This window comes from Peromyscus eremicus, chromosome 14 (assembly GCF_949786415.1).
Source record: "Peromyscus eremicus chromosome 14, PerEre_H2_v1, whole genome shotgun sequence".
Classification (NCBI taxonomy): domain Eukaryota; kingdom Metazoa; phylum Chordata; class Mammalia; order Rodentia; family Cricetidae; genus Peromyscus; species Peromyscus eremicus.
Window position 1 is genome coordinate 78,455,909 of NC_081430.1, and position 19,957 is coordinate 78,475,865.

Consider the following 19,957-nt stretch of genomic DNA (forward strand, 5'->3'; position numbering starts at 1 on the left):
AAAAATAAGATTCACGTTGAATTCATGTTTGAGTATTTTTAGAAAAACAGTTACTGTAGTTTAGATGTGGCCTCTCCTAAAGGTCCATGTGGTAAAGGATTGGGCCCCAATGTGGCACTATTGGGAGATGGTGTGACCTGTGGAAGATGGGGTCTTATGGGAGTCCTTAGGTCATTTGAGATATAGGAAGATAATCTGGGGACCCCAGCTCCTTTATGTAGTTGGTATTTTTACTCTTTGCACTTTTAGGGGGCCTACCACCCAGTTCCCAAATAAATATATGGAGGATTATTCTTTCTTGTGAATGCCCGGCCTTAGCTTGGCTTATTTCTAGCCAGCTTTTCTTAACTTAAATTATCCCATCTATCTTTTGCCTCTGGGCTTTTTATCTTTCTCTATTCTATATTCCTTTTTTTACTCTTACTCTGTGGCTTGCTGTGTAGCTGGGTAGATGGCCCCTGATGTCCTTCTCTCCTTTTTATTGCTCCTCACCAATCCTCTCTTCCCATATTTCTCCTCCTGTTTATTCTCTCTGCCTGCCACCTATCCTTTCTCCTGCCTACCCATTGGCTGTTCAGCTCTTTATTAGACCAATTGGGTGTTTTAGACAGGCACAGTAACAAAAACAGCTTCACAGAGTTAAACAAATACAACATAAAAGAATGCAATACATCTTTGCATCATTAAACAAATGTTCCACAGCATAAACAAATGTCCATCTATCTACCTGTCTGTCTGTCTATCTATCTTTTTTTTTTTTTTTTTTTTTGGTTTTTTTGAGACAGGGTTTCTCTTTGCACCTTCCTGGATCTCGCTCTAGACCAGGCTGGCCTCGAACTCACAAAGACCCGCCTGCCTCTGCCTCCCAAGTGCTGGGATTAAAGGCGTGCGCCACCACCACCCGGCTCTATCTATCTATTTATTGAGACAGGATCTTTCTCCCTAGACCAAACTGGTCTGGAATTTGGTAGGTAACTCAAGCTAGCTTTAAACGTGCTGTCCTCTCAGTCTTAATATTTGTGGGATAACAGGTCTGTGCTATCATGCCCAGCTTCTGTGAACTATTTTTACTGGCTTTCAAGTTTTGTTTTGGTTCTAGGCCCTGTCTTCCCCAGAAGCTCTACATGTTTGCTGTGTTAGAAACGCATGGACTCTGTATGTCACTTCCATGGTGACACTACTTCAACAGAGTTCCCCGGTTCTGAATTAGTCTTAATTTAGATCCTTGGCTCTGGATTTTCCTTTTAATGAGAATGATATGAGCTTGGTCCCTACAGCTTCATAAGTACAAACTTGAGTATCTGTCCTGTCCTTAGGGATTTTTAATAACCTCAGCCTGGCATGAACTAGTGTATGAACACTTTTAGGTCTCTGTTTATAGTCAAGGGCACCCCTCATCAAAACTACACAGAGAAACACTGGCTCGAAAACCAACAACAACTACAACAACAAAAAGAGAGTCCTAGGCAGTTGTCAGAGCGCAGGTGAAATTGTGGAAGCAAGAATGGAAATAGAAATGGAATAACAAAGTATAAGGATGAGGTCATCCCTAGTTATGTAAGTTCAAGGTCAGCCTGGGCTACATGAGACCCTGTCTTAAAAAAATAAAGCATAAAAATGGAAAAATCAACATACTGTTTTGTGTCAAAATTTGTATCAGTTTTTTTAGTTTGTGGGTACAGAGATTTGGACTTTAGGGAAAACTTTTTTATATTTAAGTTTATATTTTATATGAAAATATACTTTTGATACTTATCTTGCAGGTTGTGGGATTAGTGAAATGCTACCTTAAGCAGTAAAAGGTTGAAGATGTCTAGACAGAATTCAGTGGCTTTGACAGTGACCACCCTTCTGGGTGTGGCCGTGGGGGGATTTGTCCTGTGGAAAGTCATCCAGCGCAGATGGAGTAAGACAAGCAGAGAGACACAGCAGCAGCAGCAGCAGCAGCAACCACAGCAGCAGCAGCAGCCACAGCAGCAGCAGCAGTACCAAGTGCCTGGTAGGCGGGAGTGGCCCCCTCCAGAAGATGCCCTGAGAGCACCCAGAGCCTCGTGGGAGGGGAGGATACTCCAGGCAGAGGTGGTGACAGTATCTCAGGAGGCAGAGTGGAATCATATCCAGCCCTTCCTTAGGAGAGAGCTGGAAGATTTCCCAGTACTTGGAATCGACTGTGAATGGGTAAGTTAAAAGGCAGTGACTGACAAAGAATCTCATTAGTTTTCCTAATTCGGGACATGGGTGGTCAAGAATAGAATAAGCTGAAAGTAGACTTACTCTGTTCTTGATTTGCTTGTAAGTATACTTTAGCAGATGATGCTGATGTCCTCGGGATAGGGGTGACCTTACAATTGTTACTCTGGAGTTAGGTGGGCTTTTTAAAAAAAAAAAAAAAAAAAAAAAAAGTCAGTTTCACTTTTACTGATTATTCTCCAAACTGGACAAGGTAATTAGCTTCTTCAAGTCTGTTTACTTATTTGTAATAGCAATGTATGGGCACCTACTTCCAGTGACTTCTAAGTAATCAAGTAGATAATTCCTATAAAGGCTTCAGTACACTTTTAATATACAGCAAGTGCTCATCAAATACCAGCTACTAACTAGGTGTGGTGGTGCACACCTGTAACCTTAGCACCCTGGGAGGACGAGGCAAGGGGGTCACAGCAAGTTTGAGGCTACCCTGGGCTATATTGTGAATTTGAGGCCATCCTGGGTTACAAAATAAGACCCTGTTTTCAAACAAACAAACAAATAAAACCTAGCACCACAACTACCTACCTATTTTAGCTTTTGTTTTCAGTTTGTTTTTTGAGACAGGTTCTAGGCTAATCTTGAATTTGATATGTAATTGAGAATAACCTTGAGCTTTTGTTTCTCCTACCTTTACCTAAGTACTAGTATCAAAGGTGGTGTACACCACCCCGCTGCTTTGTTAATACTTTAAAAAAAAGATTATGTGCGTGCGTGTGTGTGTGTGTGTGTGTGTGTGTGTGTGTGTGTGTGCCACCATATCCTCTGTATGCTGTACTGTGGGTTGGACCCAGGGCTTTACATGCTAGGCAAGTGATCTACCAACTGAGCTATAGTCCTAGGTCCTCAGACATTTTTATTGAGGATTGCTTTTCTAATGTTTGTGTTTTTGTGATTTGTGTATGCATATTTGTATGTGTGTGGGTGCATGTGTGCCATGGGATACATGTGAAGGTCAGAGGACAACTCTGGAGATATGGAAGGATTGATTCTGGCCTAAAGGATTTAGAACCTTGCAGGAGGAGAAGACATACAGACCAAGCTCATATACATAGAAATGACATGGCAAACACCAAAGTGTCACAAGTGCTGGAGGAGGGATATTTCACTTGATCTTAGCCAAAAGGCCGAGAAGCGATGAGGAGGGATATTTCATACTTGAGGCAACCAAGAGTGTGATATATTGTTTGTAATCTAGGAAATAAAGCTTGCCTGAAGATCAGAATTAGCCACAGAGTTAGCCATAGAGGTCAGGCAGTGGTAGCACACACCTTTAATCTTAGCACTCAGGAGGCAGAGGCAGGGATCCATCTGGATTTCTGTGAGTTCAAGGCCACACTGGGCTACATGAGATCAATCTAGTCTAAAGGAGAAACTGAGCCAGGCAGTGGTGGCACACACCTTTAATTCCAGCACTTGGGATCACACACCTTTAATCCCAGTACTAGGAAGATTGAGACAGGAAGTGTTATGGCTGGGCAGAGAAAGGAGTATAAGGTGGGAGGAGACAGGAACTCTCAGGCTGAGGAGTTGGTGGTGGCTGTGGCTTGCTCTGCTTCTCTTATCTTTCAGCTTTCATCCTGATATCTGGCTCCAGGTTTTTATTATAAGACCATTTAGAGTTCATGCAACAGATGACTAAATACTAACCTGTATTTCTTAATTATCCTAAATAGTTTATATTAATAGCTTTCAAGGACTAGAACTTTACATTACATTTTTAAATTAGCTGCATAGGTACAATACTTTACAGTATGTTCTAACAAAAATAACCTTAAATTTGTATCAATACAAAAATACCTTAAACAAGAGTAGAAACATATATAGAGTATGTTATATCAAAAATAACCTTAAATTTGTATCAATATACAAAAATTCATACCAATATAAAATATTTGAGGTTAATAGTTGTTTTTTAGTTTAAAAGTAGATTCAATAATCTACCCTTTTATGCTATCATTCCTATATCCCCTCTATTTTCTTTTCAGGAAGAGGTTTATGAATCTAACCTCCTCTGCTTAGTTTTTTTCCCTGATCATGACCAGTAAGAACTTGCAGCCAACCCCCCTAAACGATAACAAACATCCATGTAATTGGAGGTGGAGTTTCTCTGTCCCAACCTCCCGATCCCAAATAATCACACAAAAGATTATATTAATTATAAATGTTTGGCCGATGGCTCAGGCTTATTACTAACTAGCTCTTACATTTAAATTAACCCATTTCTATTAATCTTTGTATCACAACATGGCCTGTGGCTTACTGGCATCTTGCTCCTTCAGCAGCTGCTGGTGTCTGCCCCGACTCCACCCTTCTTGATCTCCATTTTCAGTTTGATAGTACCACCTAACCTTATTCTGCCTCACCATTACCCAAACAGCCTTATTTATCAACCAATGAGAGTAACACATACTCACAGTGTATAGAAAGACTATCCTACAGCACATCCATAATCCACCAAATGACCAAAAACCACCCACCCCAACTCTTGAGAATGTGGTATCATGTTCTTTTTTGTTGTTATTTTGGTTTTTTGAGACAGGGTTTCTTTGTGTAGCCTTGGCTATCCTAGAACTAGACCAGGCTGGCCTCAAACTCACAGAGATCTACCTGCCTCTGCCTCCCAAGTTGGCATCATGTTCTTAAAATTACTTCTGGGGACTATGGCATCTTCAGGGACCCTGAGAAAATGAGATAATAGTCAAGTCCTGGGAGAACAAACTGTATTATTGTTTGTTTAGTCTCTGTGTGATGGGAAAGTGCAGAGCTTATCTGAAGTCCTGACTGGAGTAGTCTGTGAGGATGAACCATCTCAGCTAGCTGCTTTGAAGATGTTCTCGATGCAGATTTTTGAGGAAACTACAACAGAGGCATTCTGAGAAGCTGGATCACCTGGGCTACTTGTTTTCATTGGTGTCTGGTCCTTTTTTTCTGAAAACATACAATCTTTTTTTTTTTTTTTTTTTTTTTTTTTGGTTTTTCGAGACAGGGTTTCTCTGTGTAGCTTTGCACCTTTTCCTGGAACTCACTTGGTAGCCCAGGCTGGCCTCGAACTCACAGAGATCCGCCTGGCTCTGCCTCCCGAGTGCTGGGATTAAAGGCGTGTGCCACCACCGCCCGGCGAAAACATACAATCTTTTAAAGGTTATATACATATCTGCATTAACACAAGTATGGGATGTGCATTGGGCACAAATCAGCTAAAGATGATTCTCTGTTCTGTGTTTGAGCAGGTAAAAGGCATCTATCAACTGGACAGAGTAACTAAACTGTAATATAAATCTCCATCCATGTTCCATGAAAGGATAGCATGTAATAATAAGTCATGAGGATTCTGTAGCCTACAAGATTTATCATGTTTCATCCAGTCTCAGAGCTGCTCCCATGTAGAGGGATTAGCTTATATGTCACCTGTCTTGTAGTTTTTCTTGTTTTTTTTTTCCTTCATGTCTGTAGCCAGGATTTTCAAGAGGTCTCCCAGAGTCAAATCTGATCTTTATTTATTTATCCATAGCTTTTTGTTTCCTGTGGGAACAAAGGCATAACCTCTACCCTAACACAACACATTTTCCAACTTCCAATCTAAAGTTAAGACATCCTTAAAATATATAGGCTGGTTTAATTCAGTTTTTTCCACAATCCAGTATCTCTCAGCAGCTGTTGGGTTTTGCTCATTAGCATTTAAAAAAATTCAAAGTCGGGGCTGGAGAGATGGCTCAGTGGTTAAGAGCACTGAATGCTCTTCCAGAGGACCCACGTTCAATTCCCAGAACCCACATGGCAGCTCATGACTGTCTGTAACTCCAGTTCTATGGCAAAACACCAATGCACATAAAGAATAAAAAAAAAAAAAAAAAAAAAAAAAATTCAAAGTCAACAAAGCACCATACAGGATCCAGATGCCCTATATATTTCCTATCCTTATGTGGCTTATTCTTTTTATATTACTTTATTATTTTCAAACTATTTATTTATTTTCTATAAATGTCTTTACCCATTTTCTTTTCTTTCTTTGGCACCTAAGCACATTTTCAAGTGTATTGTACCTATTCAGAGGTTTTCTCAGTCTGGACCTGACCTTTTTTTTTTGTGCCTCTGTAGTATTTCTCCGACCACATGAGCCAAACCTTAAATGGCTAGGCAGTAGGTAAGCTACCCACTGTGTGGCTCACTTAGCATTGCTGGGAGCCGGCTCCACCCGCTTTGTGTTGATGAGAGCTGAGCCTCTTGCCTGTGGTGGGGCGGCCCAGAGCTGTATCTAGCCTTCCCAACTCTGGGGAGTTTCTGGGCCTGTGCTGTGGCAGACTTTTCAAACTAGTCTCCTGCTGATAGGCTGCTGTTCAAATGCTCTGCTACCTAGTAGGGCTTCTTAAAGGAGCCTTGACTCTGTACACCATGAGCAGTGGGTCAAATCCAGGACTTTTCTCAGCTTTCTCAGACCCTGTGTTTGAATATATGGGCTGAGCCTCCACATTAAATGCCAAATGCAGTTGGACTTTCTTTGGACTGCTAGCCCCCAAATAATGACATGGAGACTTATTAGTTATGAAAACTTGACCTTTAGCTTAGATGTCTTCCCAACTATTTCTTATAACTTAAATTAATCTGTTTCTATTAATCTATGTTCTGCCACATGATTCTTTACCTCTCCTCCATTCTATGTCCAACTCCCTCTGTGTCTCGCTGGCATCTCCTCCGAGCCTAGATTCTAACCCTGAGTTTCTCTCTCTCTCCGGAAGTCCTGCCTGTTCTCTCCTGCCTGGCTATTGGCCATTCAGCTTTTTATTAAACCAATCAGAAGGCCCCTTGGCAAAGACACATCTTCACAGTGTACAAAAGGATTATCCCACAACAGGCATGTCTAGTACTTTTACCTCTTGTGCCATCTCCCTAGCTCCTGTTAACTGGTTTGTTTGTTTGTTTCTTTGTTTTTGTTTTGGTTTGTTTTGGTTTTTGAGACTGAGTTTCACTCAGTAGCCTATGCAAGCCCAAAACTCTAGATCCTCATCTCCACTTCTGAGTATTAGGATTGTATACTCCTCTATTCCTAGCTCCTTTTAAAAAATAAATTTATATTATATTTTTATATTTTTAAATTTAATTTATTTATGTAATTTTTTTAGTTATGAGTGCTCTGTCTGCCTGCATGCCAGAAAGGGCACCAGATCCCACTACAGATGATTGTGAGCCACCAGTGGTTGCTTGGAATTGAACTCAGGACTTCTGAAAGAGCAGCCAGTGCTCTTAATCACTGAGCCATCTCTCCAGCCCCAAAATTTATATTATTTTATGTGTGTGTGTGTGTGTGTGTGTGTGTGTGTGTGTGCATGTGCCAGCAGCAGTCTGAAGAGGGCGTTGGATCCTCTGGAACTAGAATTATATGCAGTTGTGAGCAGTCCCACTTGGGTGCTGATAACACAACTTGGGTCTGTGCAGGAGCAGCAAGTGCCCTTAAACACGGAGTCATCTCTCCCATCCCTATTCCTGATTCTTGAAGTCATTCTTGCTTTTGTGTGTTGCTTGGCTCTTTTGAGACAGAATGTTCTTTATAGTCATGATTGGCCTGGTACTTACTACATTGTTAAGGCTGGTCTGGAACCTGTCGCAGTCCCCCTGCTTCAGCCTCCTGAGTATGAGATGACAGTCACACACACTGTGCCTAACCCTTATGCCAAATTTTTTACAAGTTATTTCTGGTACTCATTGATAATAAGATACTCATTGTTCTGAAAATATCTTTTTTTAAGTCTTGTAAAAATATTTCCTCTGAGTGTAGAATTTTAGCTTTGCCATTTTTAAGACTGTATTTCATTGTCTTCTGGTTTCCATTGTTGCTATTGAAGGTAATCATCATTATTTTATTGATTCTTTGTAGGTGATCTGATTTCTTCTATAACTCTGAAGATGTGCTGAGTCTAGATTCAGCTTGGGAAGAAAGCAGTCAGATATGAGAACAATTTCTTATCATTTTAAAGTTTTCTTTTAGTATACTTATACTGTTTATTTCCTTCTTTATGTTGTGTGTGTGTGCTTGTGCGCACGCATGTGCATGTGTGGGGTAGGAAGGGAGACACATAGTTTTTCATTGTGTAGCCCCAGTTGGTTTGGAACTTGCTGTGTACATCAGGTTGTCCTCACACTCCTAGAGATCCACCTGCCTGTACCTCCCAAGTGCTGGGATCAGAGGTGAGTTTCACCATACATGCACCAGTTTTCTTCTGAGGATGTGTAAATAGCTCCCATTGGTAAAGCAGTGCCTAAGAAGAAAGTCTAAGGTTTTGGTGAGTTAAATCATGGCTGTGCTGAACAGTAAGGTAGAATTTGAGGGCAAAGATGTTTTGTTTTTAGTAGCAATTTCTTGTGGGGTTGACTGTTTTCTCTCGGTAATCTTGATTGCCTCAAGTATGAAATATTTCTTCTCCCAGTACTTGTGACTGAAGCCAGAAGTTTCTCCAGTCCTGCCTGGCCCTGAAGTTCGGACGAATCTCTCCCACTCAAGTCCTGCAGGCACTTGGTCCCAAGTAAACACACAGAGGCTTATATTATTTACAAACTGTATGGCCTATGGGTCAGACTTCTTGTTAGCTAGCTCTTATAACTTAATCCAACCCATATCTATTAATCTATATGTTGCCATGTGGCTGTGGCATTACCGATCTGCTGGCATCTTGTTGCTCCTTGGGCTATGGGCTGGTGTCTCTTCACTCTGCCTTTCTCCTCTCACTATCTCCCTTGAATTTTCCCACCTGGCTCCATCCTGCCTTGCCATAGGCCAGTGCAGCTTTATTTATTAGCCAACCGGAGCAATACATATTCACAGCATACAGAAAGATATCCCACAGTATGTGACACTGTGCTTGATAAATACCTTTGCTTTTACCATATCACATGTGTAAGGGCTTGTCCTATATGTCTCTTCTTCCTCAAAGGTTCAAAGGTTCTTTAGGCCAGGACCACGCCAGCCATAAATGTAGGCAGTGTGTGAGCCTCATACATAGTCATATTGTTCCCACTGCTGAAATGATTGGCAGATCATTCTGTGTTGTGAGTAGTGTTGTGGGATGTGTCCTGTTGGATGTCTTGTGCTGTTGGATGCCCAGCAGCATCTGCCTCCTGCCTTCTAGGTGCCTTTATACTCCCTTCTTCCACTGTGATGACCTAAGAGTTCTTCAGACTTAAGTTTCCCATCAGGGGCAAAATCATTCTCCCTTCAGAACTACTGTTGTAGACACTGGGAACTATGAGTGATAATGTTGGCTTTGCCATTATCCTGTCATATTTAGTAAGCTGTTCCACCTATAGGCTGAAAGTTTCTTTTCCTGAAAAGTGAGAAGAAATTTATTGGGTAGTTCATCTGTTTTGTGGATTGCTTTTGGAATCCTTTTTAAACTCTTGAAAGTAGGAACAAATTTTGTAAGTATGTTTTTCTAGGGATACCATTAATTCAGTATTTTCTCAAACTTACCTTTGTGCTGTTTCTTTCTTTGATAAACTTCATTTGTGACTTTGTCCCACCAGGATCTGTTATACTGGCAGAGCGGTACTCTGCACTATTTGTTTTGTGTTTTTGAAAAAGGTTCCTAATATATATAGCTTTGGCTGTCTTGGTTCAATATGCAGATCAGGCTGGCCTCAAACTCATAGATCGCTATTGGTGAAATTATTAAGGCCACTCCACGTAGTTAAAAGGAAAGTTTATTAGTGACGTAACTTACAAATGAAGGGATAGGTAGGTCGCAGGGTCTGGGGAAGGTGTATCGCAGTCCAGCGGTGTTCTCTGGAGCTCTGCTCGGTCAACCTCCACTACCCAGGGTCCAGCAACAGAGAGAGCCGGTCCTCCCTTGGCCCCACCTTGTAGGCGTGACAGTTACCGAAGCCTCAATGGGGGTTGGAACTTCCAGATCAAAGCTGGAATGGCTACCCACTATAGATTGCTCCATGCTGGGATTAGAAGCAAATGCTACCATGCCCGGCCTCTACTTCCTTTTGAAACTAGCCTCTTGAGGCAGTGCTGATAAGGCAGGTGAGAGCAGTTACGAACATGTGCAGTAGAGCCTTCAGGTATGATACCATTTAGCACTCTGCTCTTAGCCTTTTAAACCCAGCATGTTTCCTCTGACTGCTGTCTCAGAGCTCCTGAGACTATCAGCTGGTGACTGTTTGTGGACTGATCAGGTTTCAGGGCTGGAGTTGGCCCTGTGAAGCTTCTTCAGACTGCTGCTTTAGAAGGCCTCATATCTGTTCAAACAGGCTCTCCTTGCATTTAGTCTCCAATCCATTCTGCTGCTCCCTTTGGGAAGCTAAGGACATATCTCTTAAATTGGGTTTTTAGCCAGAGATTCCTTTTGTCCTGCTGCTGTGCAAGGATGTGAACTGTGCTCTGTCGTGTTCTTTTGCAGGTGAATTTGGAAGGCAAAGCCAGTCCTTTGTCACTCCTACAAATGGCTTCCCCGAGTGGCTTCTGTGCATTGATTCGCTTGCCCAGGCTGATCTATGGAGGCAAAACACTACCAAGAACGCTTTTGGACATACTGGCAGATGGCACCATCTTGAAAGTAGGAGTGGGATGCTCAGAAGATGCCAACAAGCTTCTACAGGATTATGGACTCATTGTAAGGGGGTGTCTAGACCTCCGCTACCTAGCCGTGAAGCAGGGGTATGGTTTGTATACATGCCAGGATACCTGTAGCTGTGGGGCAAACATTGTACATGAGCTGCAGTTGCTGGGGATCGAGAATGAAGCAGTTAGAATTCATTAGAAACCTAAAGACTTTGAAAATGCGTACTGAACTTGTGGGGAGACATACCAATGTCTGAGAAAAGCTTGGTTGGCTAAAATTTCTTTTTTGATAAACCTCTAATCCCTTGTAAAGGAGAGGTTATGAACCAGTGGTCCCCTGGCTAAGTTGGAGCTGTAGGGTTTGTTTACTTTTTCCCATGTGAAATGTGTTTTCAGTGCAGAAGACTAAGTATAAGAGCCCGTATCTGTGGCTTCTCTTCAGAGACTAGATGACCTGACCTCAGGGTTCTGAGAGGGTGACAGTGGGCCAGGTCTGGGCTTTCCCTTCGTGATTCATGTACTCAATTTAACTTCGCAAGTCTTCAGCACTCCTATGGTAAACCCGACTTCTGGGCAGCATTTGTGTTTACAAACGAGCCGTAGGCATAAATAATGGTCAGCCTTGTCCTTGACTTGGAGAGAAGAGGCTTCCCTTCTTAGCCTTTTCTTCTGTAGAAACTATTTCACTCTATCTTTCAGGGGTCACACTTAATTCCTCAGGTCCATGCACGGTCCTCATTTATCCATTATTTATTTACTTACTTAAAATATATTTATTTAGTTTGTGTGTATGAGTGTTTTGCCTGCCTGTATGTTTACGTCTGTGGGGGCCTGAAGAGAGCATCAGATCCCCTTGAACTGGAGTTACAGAGGGGTGTGAGCCATTATATGGGTACTGGGAACTGGACCTGGGTCCTCTGCAAGAGCATCAAATGCTCTTAACTGTTGAACCATCTCTCCAGAAACCACAGTCCTCATTTACACTCTGTGCATTTGGAGACACTTAAATGAATGTATGTAAATTGAAAGTGCATTGAGTTCTCTGAGGCTGAGGCAGAAGGGTATGAGTTTGAGGCCAGCCTGGGCTAGATCATGAGCACCTGTCTCAAAACATCCTAAAGGAGAATTAGGCTAAAGATGAATGTTATCATAAAACGATAATATACAAGTTGTAGTTAGAAATAAGAATGAAAGTGTGTGTGTGTGTGTGTGTGTGTGTGTGTGTGTATGTTTGGGTGCACACACACATGTGCAGGAGGTCACTGTGGAGTGTCTTCTTCAATTATTCTTCATTAGATTTTGTTGTTGAGACAGGGTCTCACTACTCAAGACCAGGCTGGCCTTGAACTCACAGAGACCTACATGCCTATTTTTGCCTCCTGAGTGCTGAGATTAAAGGCATGTGCCACCATTGCCAGGCCTTCATTTTATTTTTTGAGACAGAGTCTCTCACTCGATCTGGAGCTCACAGACTTGACTAATCTGGCTGTCACGGGGATATCAGGTGCATTCTGCCACAGCCGGCCTTTTTACATGGGGTCTGGGAGGTCAAACTCAGTCCATATGCTTGCATGGTAAGCCCTTTACTGATTGAGTCTAATCTTCAGAACAAGGATGAAACTTTCTTCAGACCTTTTGTTTTATGTTTTTGTACTGAGAATTGAGCTTCAGGACTTTAATAAATTAGGCAAGTGCTATATCATTAGTTGTATTTCTAGCCCAAGAGCCTTCATTTTAAATGAAGTTTTATTATAATTAATGAAATTATTGACATTCCCCAGCCCCAATTTTATTTTATATTTTATTTCATTTCATTGCTGGAGATTGACCCTAAGGTCTTGTACTTGCTATGCATGTACTTCACTACTGAACTACACTCCAGGCCCCACTTTTGTGGTTTTTAGTAGAACTAAAGAAAGTTTAGTATTTCCTTCCCATTCTTAATTTCATGAATTTAACCAAGAGCTGTTTATTTTATTCAAGCGTGCCTGGCCTTTTTGTGTTTTTGGTCTTGGGCAATGAGACGTGACTGGTTGACTGCGTGTTTGGGAAGGGAAGGCTTCCTGTTCTTCCTCATCGCAGGAGCCTTTGCCTGCCAGCTTGCTGCTCCGTGACTTGCAGATGCTCACTCCGGACAAGTGTCATATGTTGTCTGTTTTCACTTTCCTTGTTGTTACTGTTTTTGTATCAGGGATTGAATCCAGGGCCTTGTGCATGCTAGGCAGATACTCCACCACTTAGTTTTTAGTGGTGCTGGAGATTGATCCCAGGGCTCCATGTGTGCTGGGCAAGTGCTGTATGAACTAACCTGGATCTATATCCCTTGCCTACTCTTTACTTTTTAAAAAAGTCTGTGTCTATTAGGACTCTTTTTTTTTTTTTTTTTTTTTTTTTGGCAGGGTCTCTCTATGTTCTCTTGCTAGCATGGAACTTATTATATAGAGCAGCCTGGCCTCAAACTCGCAGAGATACTCTCTGGTCCACTGATGTTTTCTTAATTCCACATGTATTTCTTGGTTAGTCTCTGATTTTCCAAGATCAACAATGAAATCCTTTTTGTTACCCAACAATTTTTTAAATGATTTATTTATATTTATTTTATGTACATGAGTGTTCATTTGTGCAGTGCCTAAGGAGGCCAGAGAAGGTGTCAAATTCCCTGGAACTGGAGTTACAGATGGTTGCGAGCTGCCACGTGGGTGCTGGGAACCAACTCTGGGTTCTTTGCAAGACCAGCAGGTGCGCTTAACCTCTGAGCCATCTCTCCAGCACCCTGCAGCAGTTTTAATCGTGAAGTTTTGAAGAGCAGAAACAATGACTGGTTTTTATACTCTCACCTCCTGATATAGCTTTGTCATTCTTACTCATATATTAAAAGTAAGGCATGAGTACCATTGAAGGACATTTAGTCTGTTTACAGTTCTTCTTGCTACAGATAGTGCTGCAGTGAATATCCATTTAAGTATCTTTGTCCTTTGGATAAACTCCCAGGAAAGGAAATGCTAGATCAGAGAATTTTTATATTTGAGTTTTTGATAGTTATTTATTATTAAACTGTTTTTCATAATGATCATAAAGATGTCCAGTTCACAAATTTTATGAACCTAATTGATTTTTATGCTCCATTGATATTAGATGTACTTGTTTAAAAAAACAAAACAAAAACCATTGTAAGTCTGATAGGAAATCACCATTTCTTTGATTTCTTGTGCTTATTTGTCCTCTGTTTATTAGTCATTTAAAATTTTTTCCTATTCATGCCATTTGCCCATTTTTGATACATGCATTTATTTATTTCTTGTAGAAACAATATACTCTGTAATGGGCTAAGCCTGAAATCTCTTGCTGAGACTATTTTGAACTTTCCACTTGACAAGTCCCTTCTACTTCGTTGCAGCAACTGGGATGCTGAGAATCTTACTGAAGACCAGGTACTTGTTATCAGAGTAGTTGACTCTAATCTTCAATATGAGCATTGGGTAGAGAGACCTTAAAGTGGACTTTACTGTCAGGTTATTCTCAAGACAGTAATGTTCACGCTGCTTAAATAAAACATTGAGAGTCCTATTGCATTTTAGTTTTGAATGTGCCGAACACTTGAGAAAATACAAATGCGTAAACATTTTTAAAAGTGCTATAAATCTCAGCATAAGAAACAGTAAGCAGTTCTCTAGCTTTCTCACCCCATTCCTTCTTTCTCTCTTCCTTCTCAGAGACATCTACTTTAATTTCTTTCTGGTAATTACCATTATACTTCTAGATTACATGCATGTATCATTCTTTCTTATTTGAGCATAGTATGTTTTGACTTTGTCTTAATTAAGGTTTTTATTGCTATGAAGAGACACCATGATCATGACAACTCTTATAAAGGAAATATTTAATTGGGGTGGCTTACTTACAGTTTCAGAGGTTCAGTCCATTATTATCATGATGGGGAGCATGGCTGCATGCAGGCTGATGTGCTGGAGTAGTAGCTGAGAATCCTACTTCTTGCAGGCATCAAGAAGTCAAGACACTGGGTAGTACCCTGAGCATAGGAAATCTCAAAGCCTGACCCCACAGTGACATACTTCCTCCAACAAGGTCATATTCACTCCAATAAAGCCACACCTCCTAATAGTGCCACTCCCTATGAGATTATGAGGGTCGTTTACATTCAAACTACCACAGAATTTTTTTTTTTTTTTTTTTTTTTGGCTTTTCAAAACAGTGTTTCTCTGTGTAGCCTTAGCTGTCCTGGAACTCACTGTAGACTAGGCTGGCCTTGAACTCAGAGATCCACCTGCCTCTGCCTCCTAAGTGCAGATTAAAGACACGCACCACCACTGCCCAGCCATGTTTTGACTTCTCGTACAGAAGTTATGACTTAGGGCTCTTCCGGTTCCTAGGTCCCAAGCAAAAATTTCTCACTTCCCCAATATAAATAGATAGTCCATTTTCATCAGGAACAACACTTTGTTCTCCCACGATATATTTGTATTTTTGTTTACTTAGTGTTCTGTACACTATTTGCTTAACCCCAGCCTGTTTAGCAGAACTATGGCTCTCAGCTGTCTCAGATTGAGTAAGTAAACATATTTCCTGTGGTTCTGTCCCTACAGCCCTCTGCTGCCCCCCTGTGGCTCAGCCCTCTACTGCCCCCCTGTGGCTCAGCCCTCTACTGCCCCCTTGTGGCTCAGCCCTCTACTGCCCCCTCATGGCCCTCTGCTGTCCTACAATCTACTGCTGAGGTCAGGAATGTTGGCTCTCCAGACATGCTGCCCACCATATGCTGAGCATTGCTTCTATCCATCTGTGGCTTATGGCTCCCGCCACCTCTCTTCTTATAGATCCTGTGGTGTCTAAATCTCATGTCTTTTCCTTTTCTTACCCTGCATGTCTGAAAGGATAAATGATTTCTCTCTTTTAGCCAGTGGTGTGGCTATTAGCAGTTTAGGGCAGAAGCCATTTTCTTTCAGAACTTTGAAGGCCCTGCTCTTTGTGTTCCCGCTTCTGACATTAAAGAGTGTGACTGTTCTTTCTGGAAGTTCTCTGTCCTTCCTTGTTTGAAATGTTGATGACAAGCATGAGTAGAGGCCATGTCTGACTCACGGTGGTAGAATTTAGTGAACCCTTTCTGTCTGGATGCTCCTGTTTTAGTGAACCCTTTCTGTCTGGATGCTCCTGTTTTAGTGAACCCTTTCTGTCTGGATGCTCCTGTTTTCCAGTTCAAGAAAGAATCCTCAGATCATTTTCTTTGATAATTTCCTATTCTCCTTTCTTGTTTTTAGAACTTACTCTTTTTGGATTATTGAATCCCCAAATCGATCCTCTAATTTTCTTTTTCTTGAGACAGAGTCACGTGTTGTCCTGTCTCTGTTTCCGTCTTGGGGTAGCTGTGCTGGATTCATGCTCCTGAATCTGGCTTTTTACACAGGTTTTGAGGTTGGAACTTAGGCAGCCAGGCTGGCACAGCTAATACTTTTACCTACAACCCATCTCTTGAGCCCTGAGTACACACAGTTAAAATAGCTTGTAGAAGCAACCAACCATCTTATTAAATAAGAAACACAGAGCCAATACAGAGATAAAAGCCAAGAGGTCAGAGCAATAGCTAAGAGCTAAAAACTTTACCTTCACTATCGCGGTGGTCCTACCTCTCCGAAAGAGACCTACTTCCTGTGTGTCTGTCTTTATAAAGACTTTCTGTTCTGCCTTCTCATTGGTTGTAAACCCAACCACATGACCTCCTAGTCACTGCCTGTCTGTACAGACCTCCAGGTCTTCTATGATTGGTATTGAGATTAAAGGTGTGTGTCTCCAATGCTGGCTGTATCCTTGAACACACAGAGATCTACTTAGTTCTGCCTACCAAGTGCTGGGATTAAAGCCGTGCACCACCACCGCCCAGCTTTTGCTATGGCTCTAATAGCTCTGATCTCCGGGCTACTTTATTTATTAACATACAAATAAAATCACATTTCAGTACAAATAAAATATCACCATAATAACTTTTTGTTTCTAGTTAATGGATGCAATGTCTTTGTATTGGGGCATGAATATGAGTGAATAGGAGACTATGAATTATGCTAAGTGAGAGAAGCCAGCCACAGAGATGACATAGTGTGTGATTCCGTTTCCATGAGACATCCAAAATAGGTTGCTTCAGTGGGGAACGGAGAACTGCTGGAGGAGATAAGGTTTCTTTGTGGATTGGTCAGTGTCCTGAAATTGATTCTCTTTCGTAATTGCTTAGCTCTGTCAGGATGCTAAAATAATTTAACTAAATTTTACCTGAGTGTATTGAATGGCACATGGCTTAGAGCTCAGTAAAGATGACATATAAAAAAATAGTTTATTGGCAGTGGTATCAGCATGCGTGATTCTTACTTAATTTTCTTCTGACAGAGGATTGAACCCAGTGTCTTGTGTGTACTAGGCAAGCAGTCTACTGAGCTTAGCACCATTTATGATACTTGATTAGATACTGAATCAGGAATCCTAATTTGTAAAGACTAATATTATTAGGACCATTGGAGACAGTAGAGCTATGTGTCTACTAATGTTCTTGTGTTGTGCCAGCATTAAAGTTCTTAAGTGTTATGATTATGCAGGAGAATTTCCTGGTCTTAGGAAACACATGCTCACATATTTAGAGGTGAAGTATCTTTTTTTATTACATTTGTGTTTATTGTGTGTGTTCCCAGATGGCACAGTGTGCTTGTGGAGGTCAGAGGACAACTTGAGGGAGTCAGTTCTCTCCTACCATGTGGGTCCTGGGGATTGAACTTGGGTAGTTAGGCTTGGCTGCAAGCCCCTTTACCCATTGATCCCCTCTCACTGGCCCAAGGTGAAGTATCTTCATAAGTGTAATTTAACTTTAATATGCATCTAGCAAAAAAAGTGTGATATTTGTGTTGTAAAGAATTAAAGCCAGGTGTGGTGGTGTACACCTTTAATCTCAGCACTCAGGAAACAGAGGTAAATTGATCTTTGTGAGTTTGAGGCCACACTGGTCTACACAGCAAGTTCCAGGACAGCCAGGGCTACATAGTGAGACCCAGTCTCAAAATAAATAAAAATGAGCGTAAAGCAGTTACTGACAGTTATGAATGGCTGTTCTCTTGGCCTTTCTGTGGCTTGAAAACTTTCAAAATAAAAAGTTAGTGGGGAAAGTTAATTGTTGCCACAGTCGAAGCCAAATTTATGATCCTCATTGCTATGAAAATTGAGACTTTTCAAAAGTTATTGTTGGTTAATAATTCTTTATTTTTGAGAGTTAATAATTCTTAATTGGGGCCAGCAAGATAGCTCAGTGGATAATAATACTTGCCACTAAGCCTGATTCAATCTCTAGGATCACTAATTCAATCTCTAGGATCCACTTGTTAGAAGGAGAGAATTGACTCCAGCAAGTTGTCCTTTGACTTCTACACACACACACACACACACACACACACACTCTAGCACATGCAGCTGTACATACACATAAATAAACAAATGTAACAAAATATTTAACAATGCTGTTTTTTCTAACTATAAGCATAATGGTTAAGATTTCAGAGAATAGGGGGCTGGAGAGATGGCCCAGCATCTAAGAGTACTGCTGCTCTTCCAGAGAACCCAGATTCTATTCCCCAAACGTGTGACCCACAAGCACCTAGAACTCTGTGCTAGGAGATCCAGTACCCTCTTCTCGCCTCCGTGGGCACCAGTCACACATACACACATTTGGGCAAATACTCAAATAAAATAAAAACAAGTAAACAAAGCTGGGTGGTGGTGGTACATGCCTTTAATCCCAGCACTCAGGAGGCAGAGGCAGGTTGATCTCTGTGAGTTCGAGGCCAGCCTGGTCTAGGGAACAAGTTCCAGGACAGCCAGCACTACACAGAGAAATCCTATCTCGAAAATAAACAAATAAATAAATAAATAAAATACATATCAACTTGCCTGCACAAGAGGGCTGAGAAATTACTTCTTCCTGCCTCAGAATAGTAAAAATTTAAACCACAGGAGCTGGAGAGATAGCTCAGTGGTTAAGAACACAGGATCTTACTATGTAGTCCTAGCTGACCTGGAATTGTATGTAGACCAGGCTAGTCTCAAACTGACAGAGATCTTCTTGTCTCTGCTGGGATTAAAAGTATGTTCCACACCAAACTTGGCTGTTTGTTTTTGTTTTTTTTTCCTTTTCAGTGGTGGTAAGTGAAATTTTTTTTTTTGGTTTTTCGAGACAGGGTTTCTCTGTTTAGATTTGTGCCTTTCCTGGAACTCGCTCTGTAGACCAGGCTGGCCTCAAACTCAGAGATCTGCCTGGCTTTGCCTCCCGAGTGCTGGGATTAAAGGTGTACACCACCACCACCCAGTGTGAGATGGTTTTATTAAGATTAATTTCTAGATTCAGTTTCCAAAGTGCTGGGATTAAAGGCAAAATGCCTGAGAGAGAGTAGGGGTTGTTTGAATCCAGGGTTTTAGACTACTAAGCAAATGCTAGCCTGAGTGGTGTTCCAAGGCACTTGTAATTGACTTTGAAGGTACTCTCTGTGGCTTGTCTTCCGCATCCCTCTGACCTCTGACTTTTTCTTCAGGTGACTTATGCTGCCAGGGATGCGCAGATTTCAGTGGCTCTCTTTCTCCATCTTCTTGGATACCCTTTCTCTAGAAATTCCTGTGCAGAGGGAAACAATGACCAAATCAGCTGTCGGAAAGTCTTGGAGAAATGCAGGGATATGGTAGACATCCCATTCCGAAGCAAGGGACTTGGCCGATTGTGTGAAGAGGTTAATGGGGATGTACTGGAATCTCACCAGAGGTCAAGATACAGGAAGACTAAGCCCAATGGAATGGTGCCAGGCAACAACGCAGGGAGAGACCCCAGGAAGAATAAAAGAAAGCCCCTGGGGGTGGGCTACTCTGCCAGGTAACCCTTATGTTCCCAGCTGATGAAGAGCAGAGACTCTCCAGGGCTAATGAGCCTTTCCCTACTTTAGTGATAGCTGGACTATACTTCTCCTTATTTGTGTACTTTCCTTTTCCCTTCTGTAACTTCCCTATTTGTCAGTTGGAATAGACATGAAGAGAACTTTCCTTAGGTCTGTCACTGACCGTGGTGCCACCTTAGGCCTGTAACTACCTTTCAAAGAGATCGAGGGCCGTAGAAACGCT

The 19,957-nt window shown here is 41.6% G+C and overlaps 1 protein-coding gene across 1 annotated transcript in view; it reads left to right on the forward strand.

Annotated features, from left to right (window-relative positions):
• Positions 1-19,957, forward strand: part of Exd2 (exonuclease 3'-5' domain containing 2) — a 31,835-nt gene that overhangs the window by 5,007 nt on the left and 6,871 nt on the right. Inside the window, exons 2-5 of the mRNA XM_059279534.1 lie at positions 1,764-2,178; positions 10,647-10,903; positions 14,112-14,238; positions 19,381-19,712. Of these exons, the coding sequence (XP_059135517.1) occupies positions 1,810-2,178; positions 10,647-10,903; positions 14,112-14,238; positions 19,381-19,712 (1,085 nt within the window). The 5' untranslated portion in view covers positions 1,764-1,809. The remainder of the gene's footprint in view (positions 1-1,763; positions 2,179-10,646; positions 10,904-14,111; positions 14,239-19,380; positions 19,713-19,957) is intronic.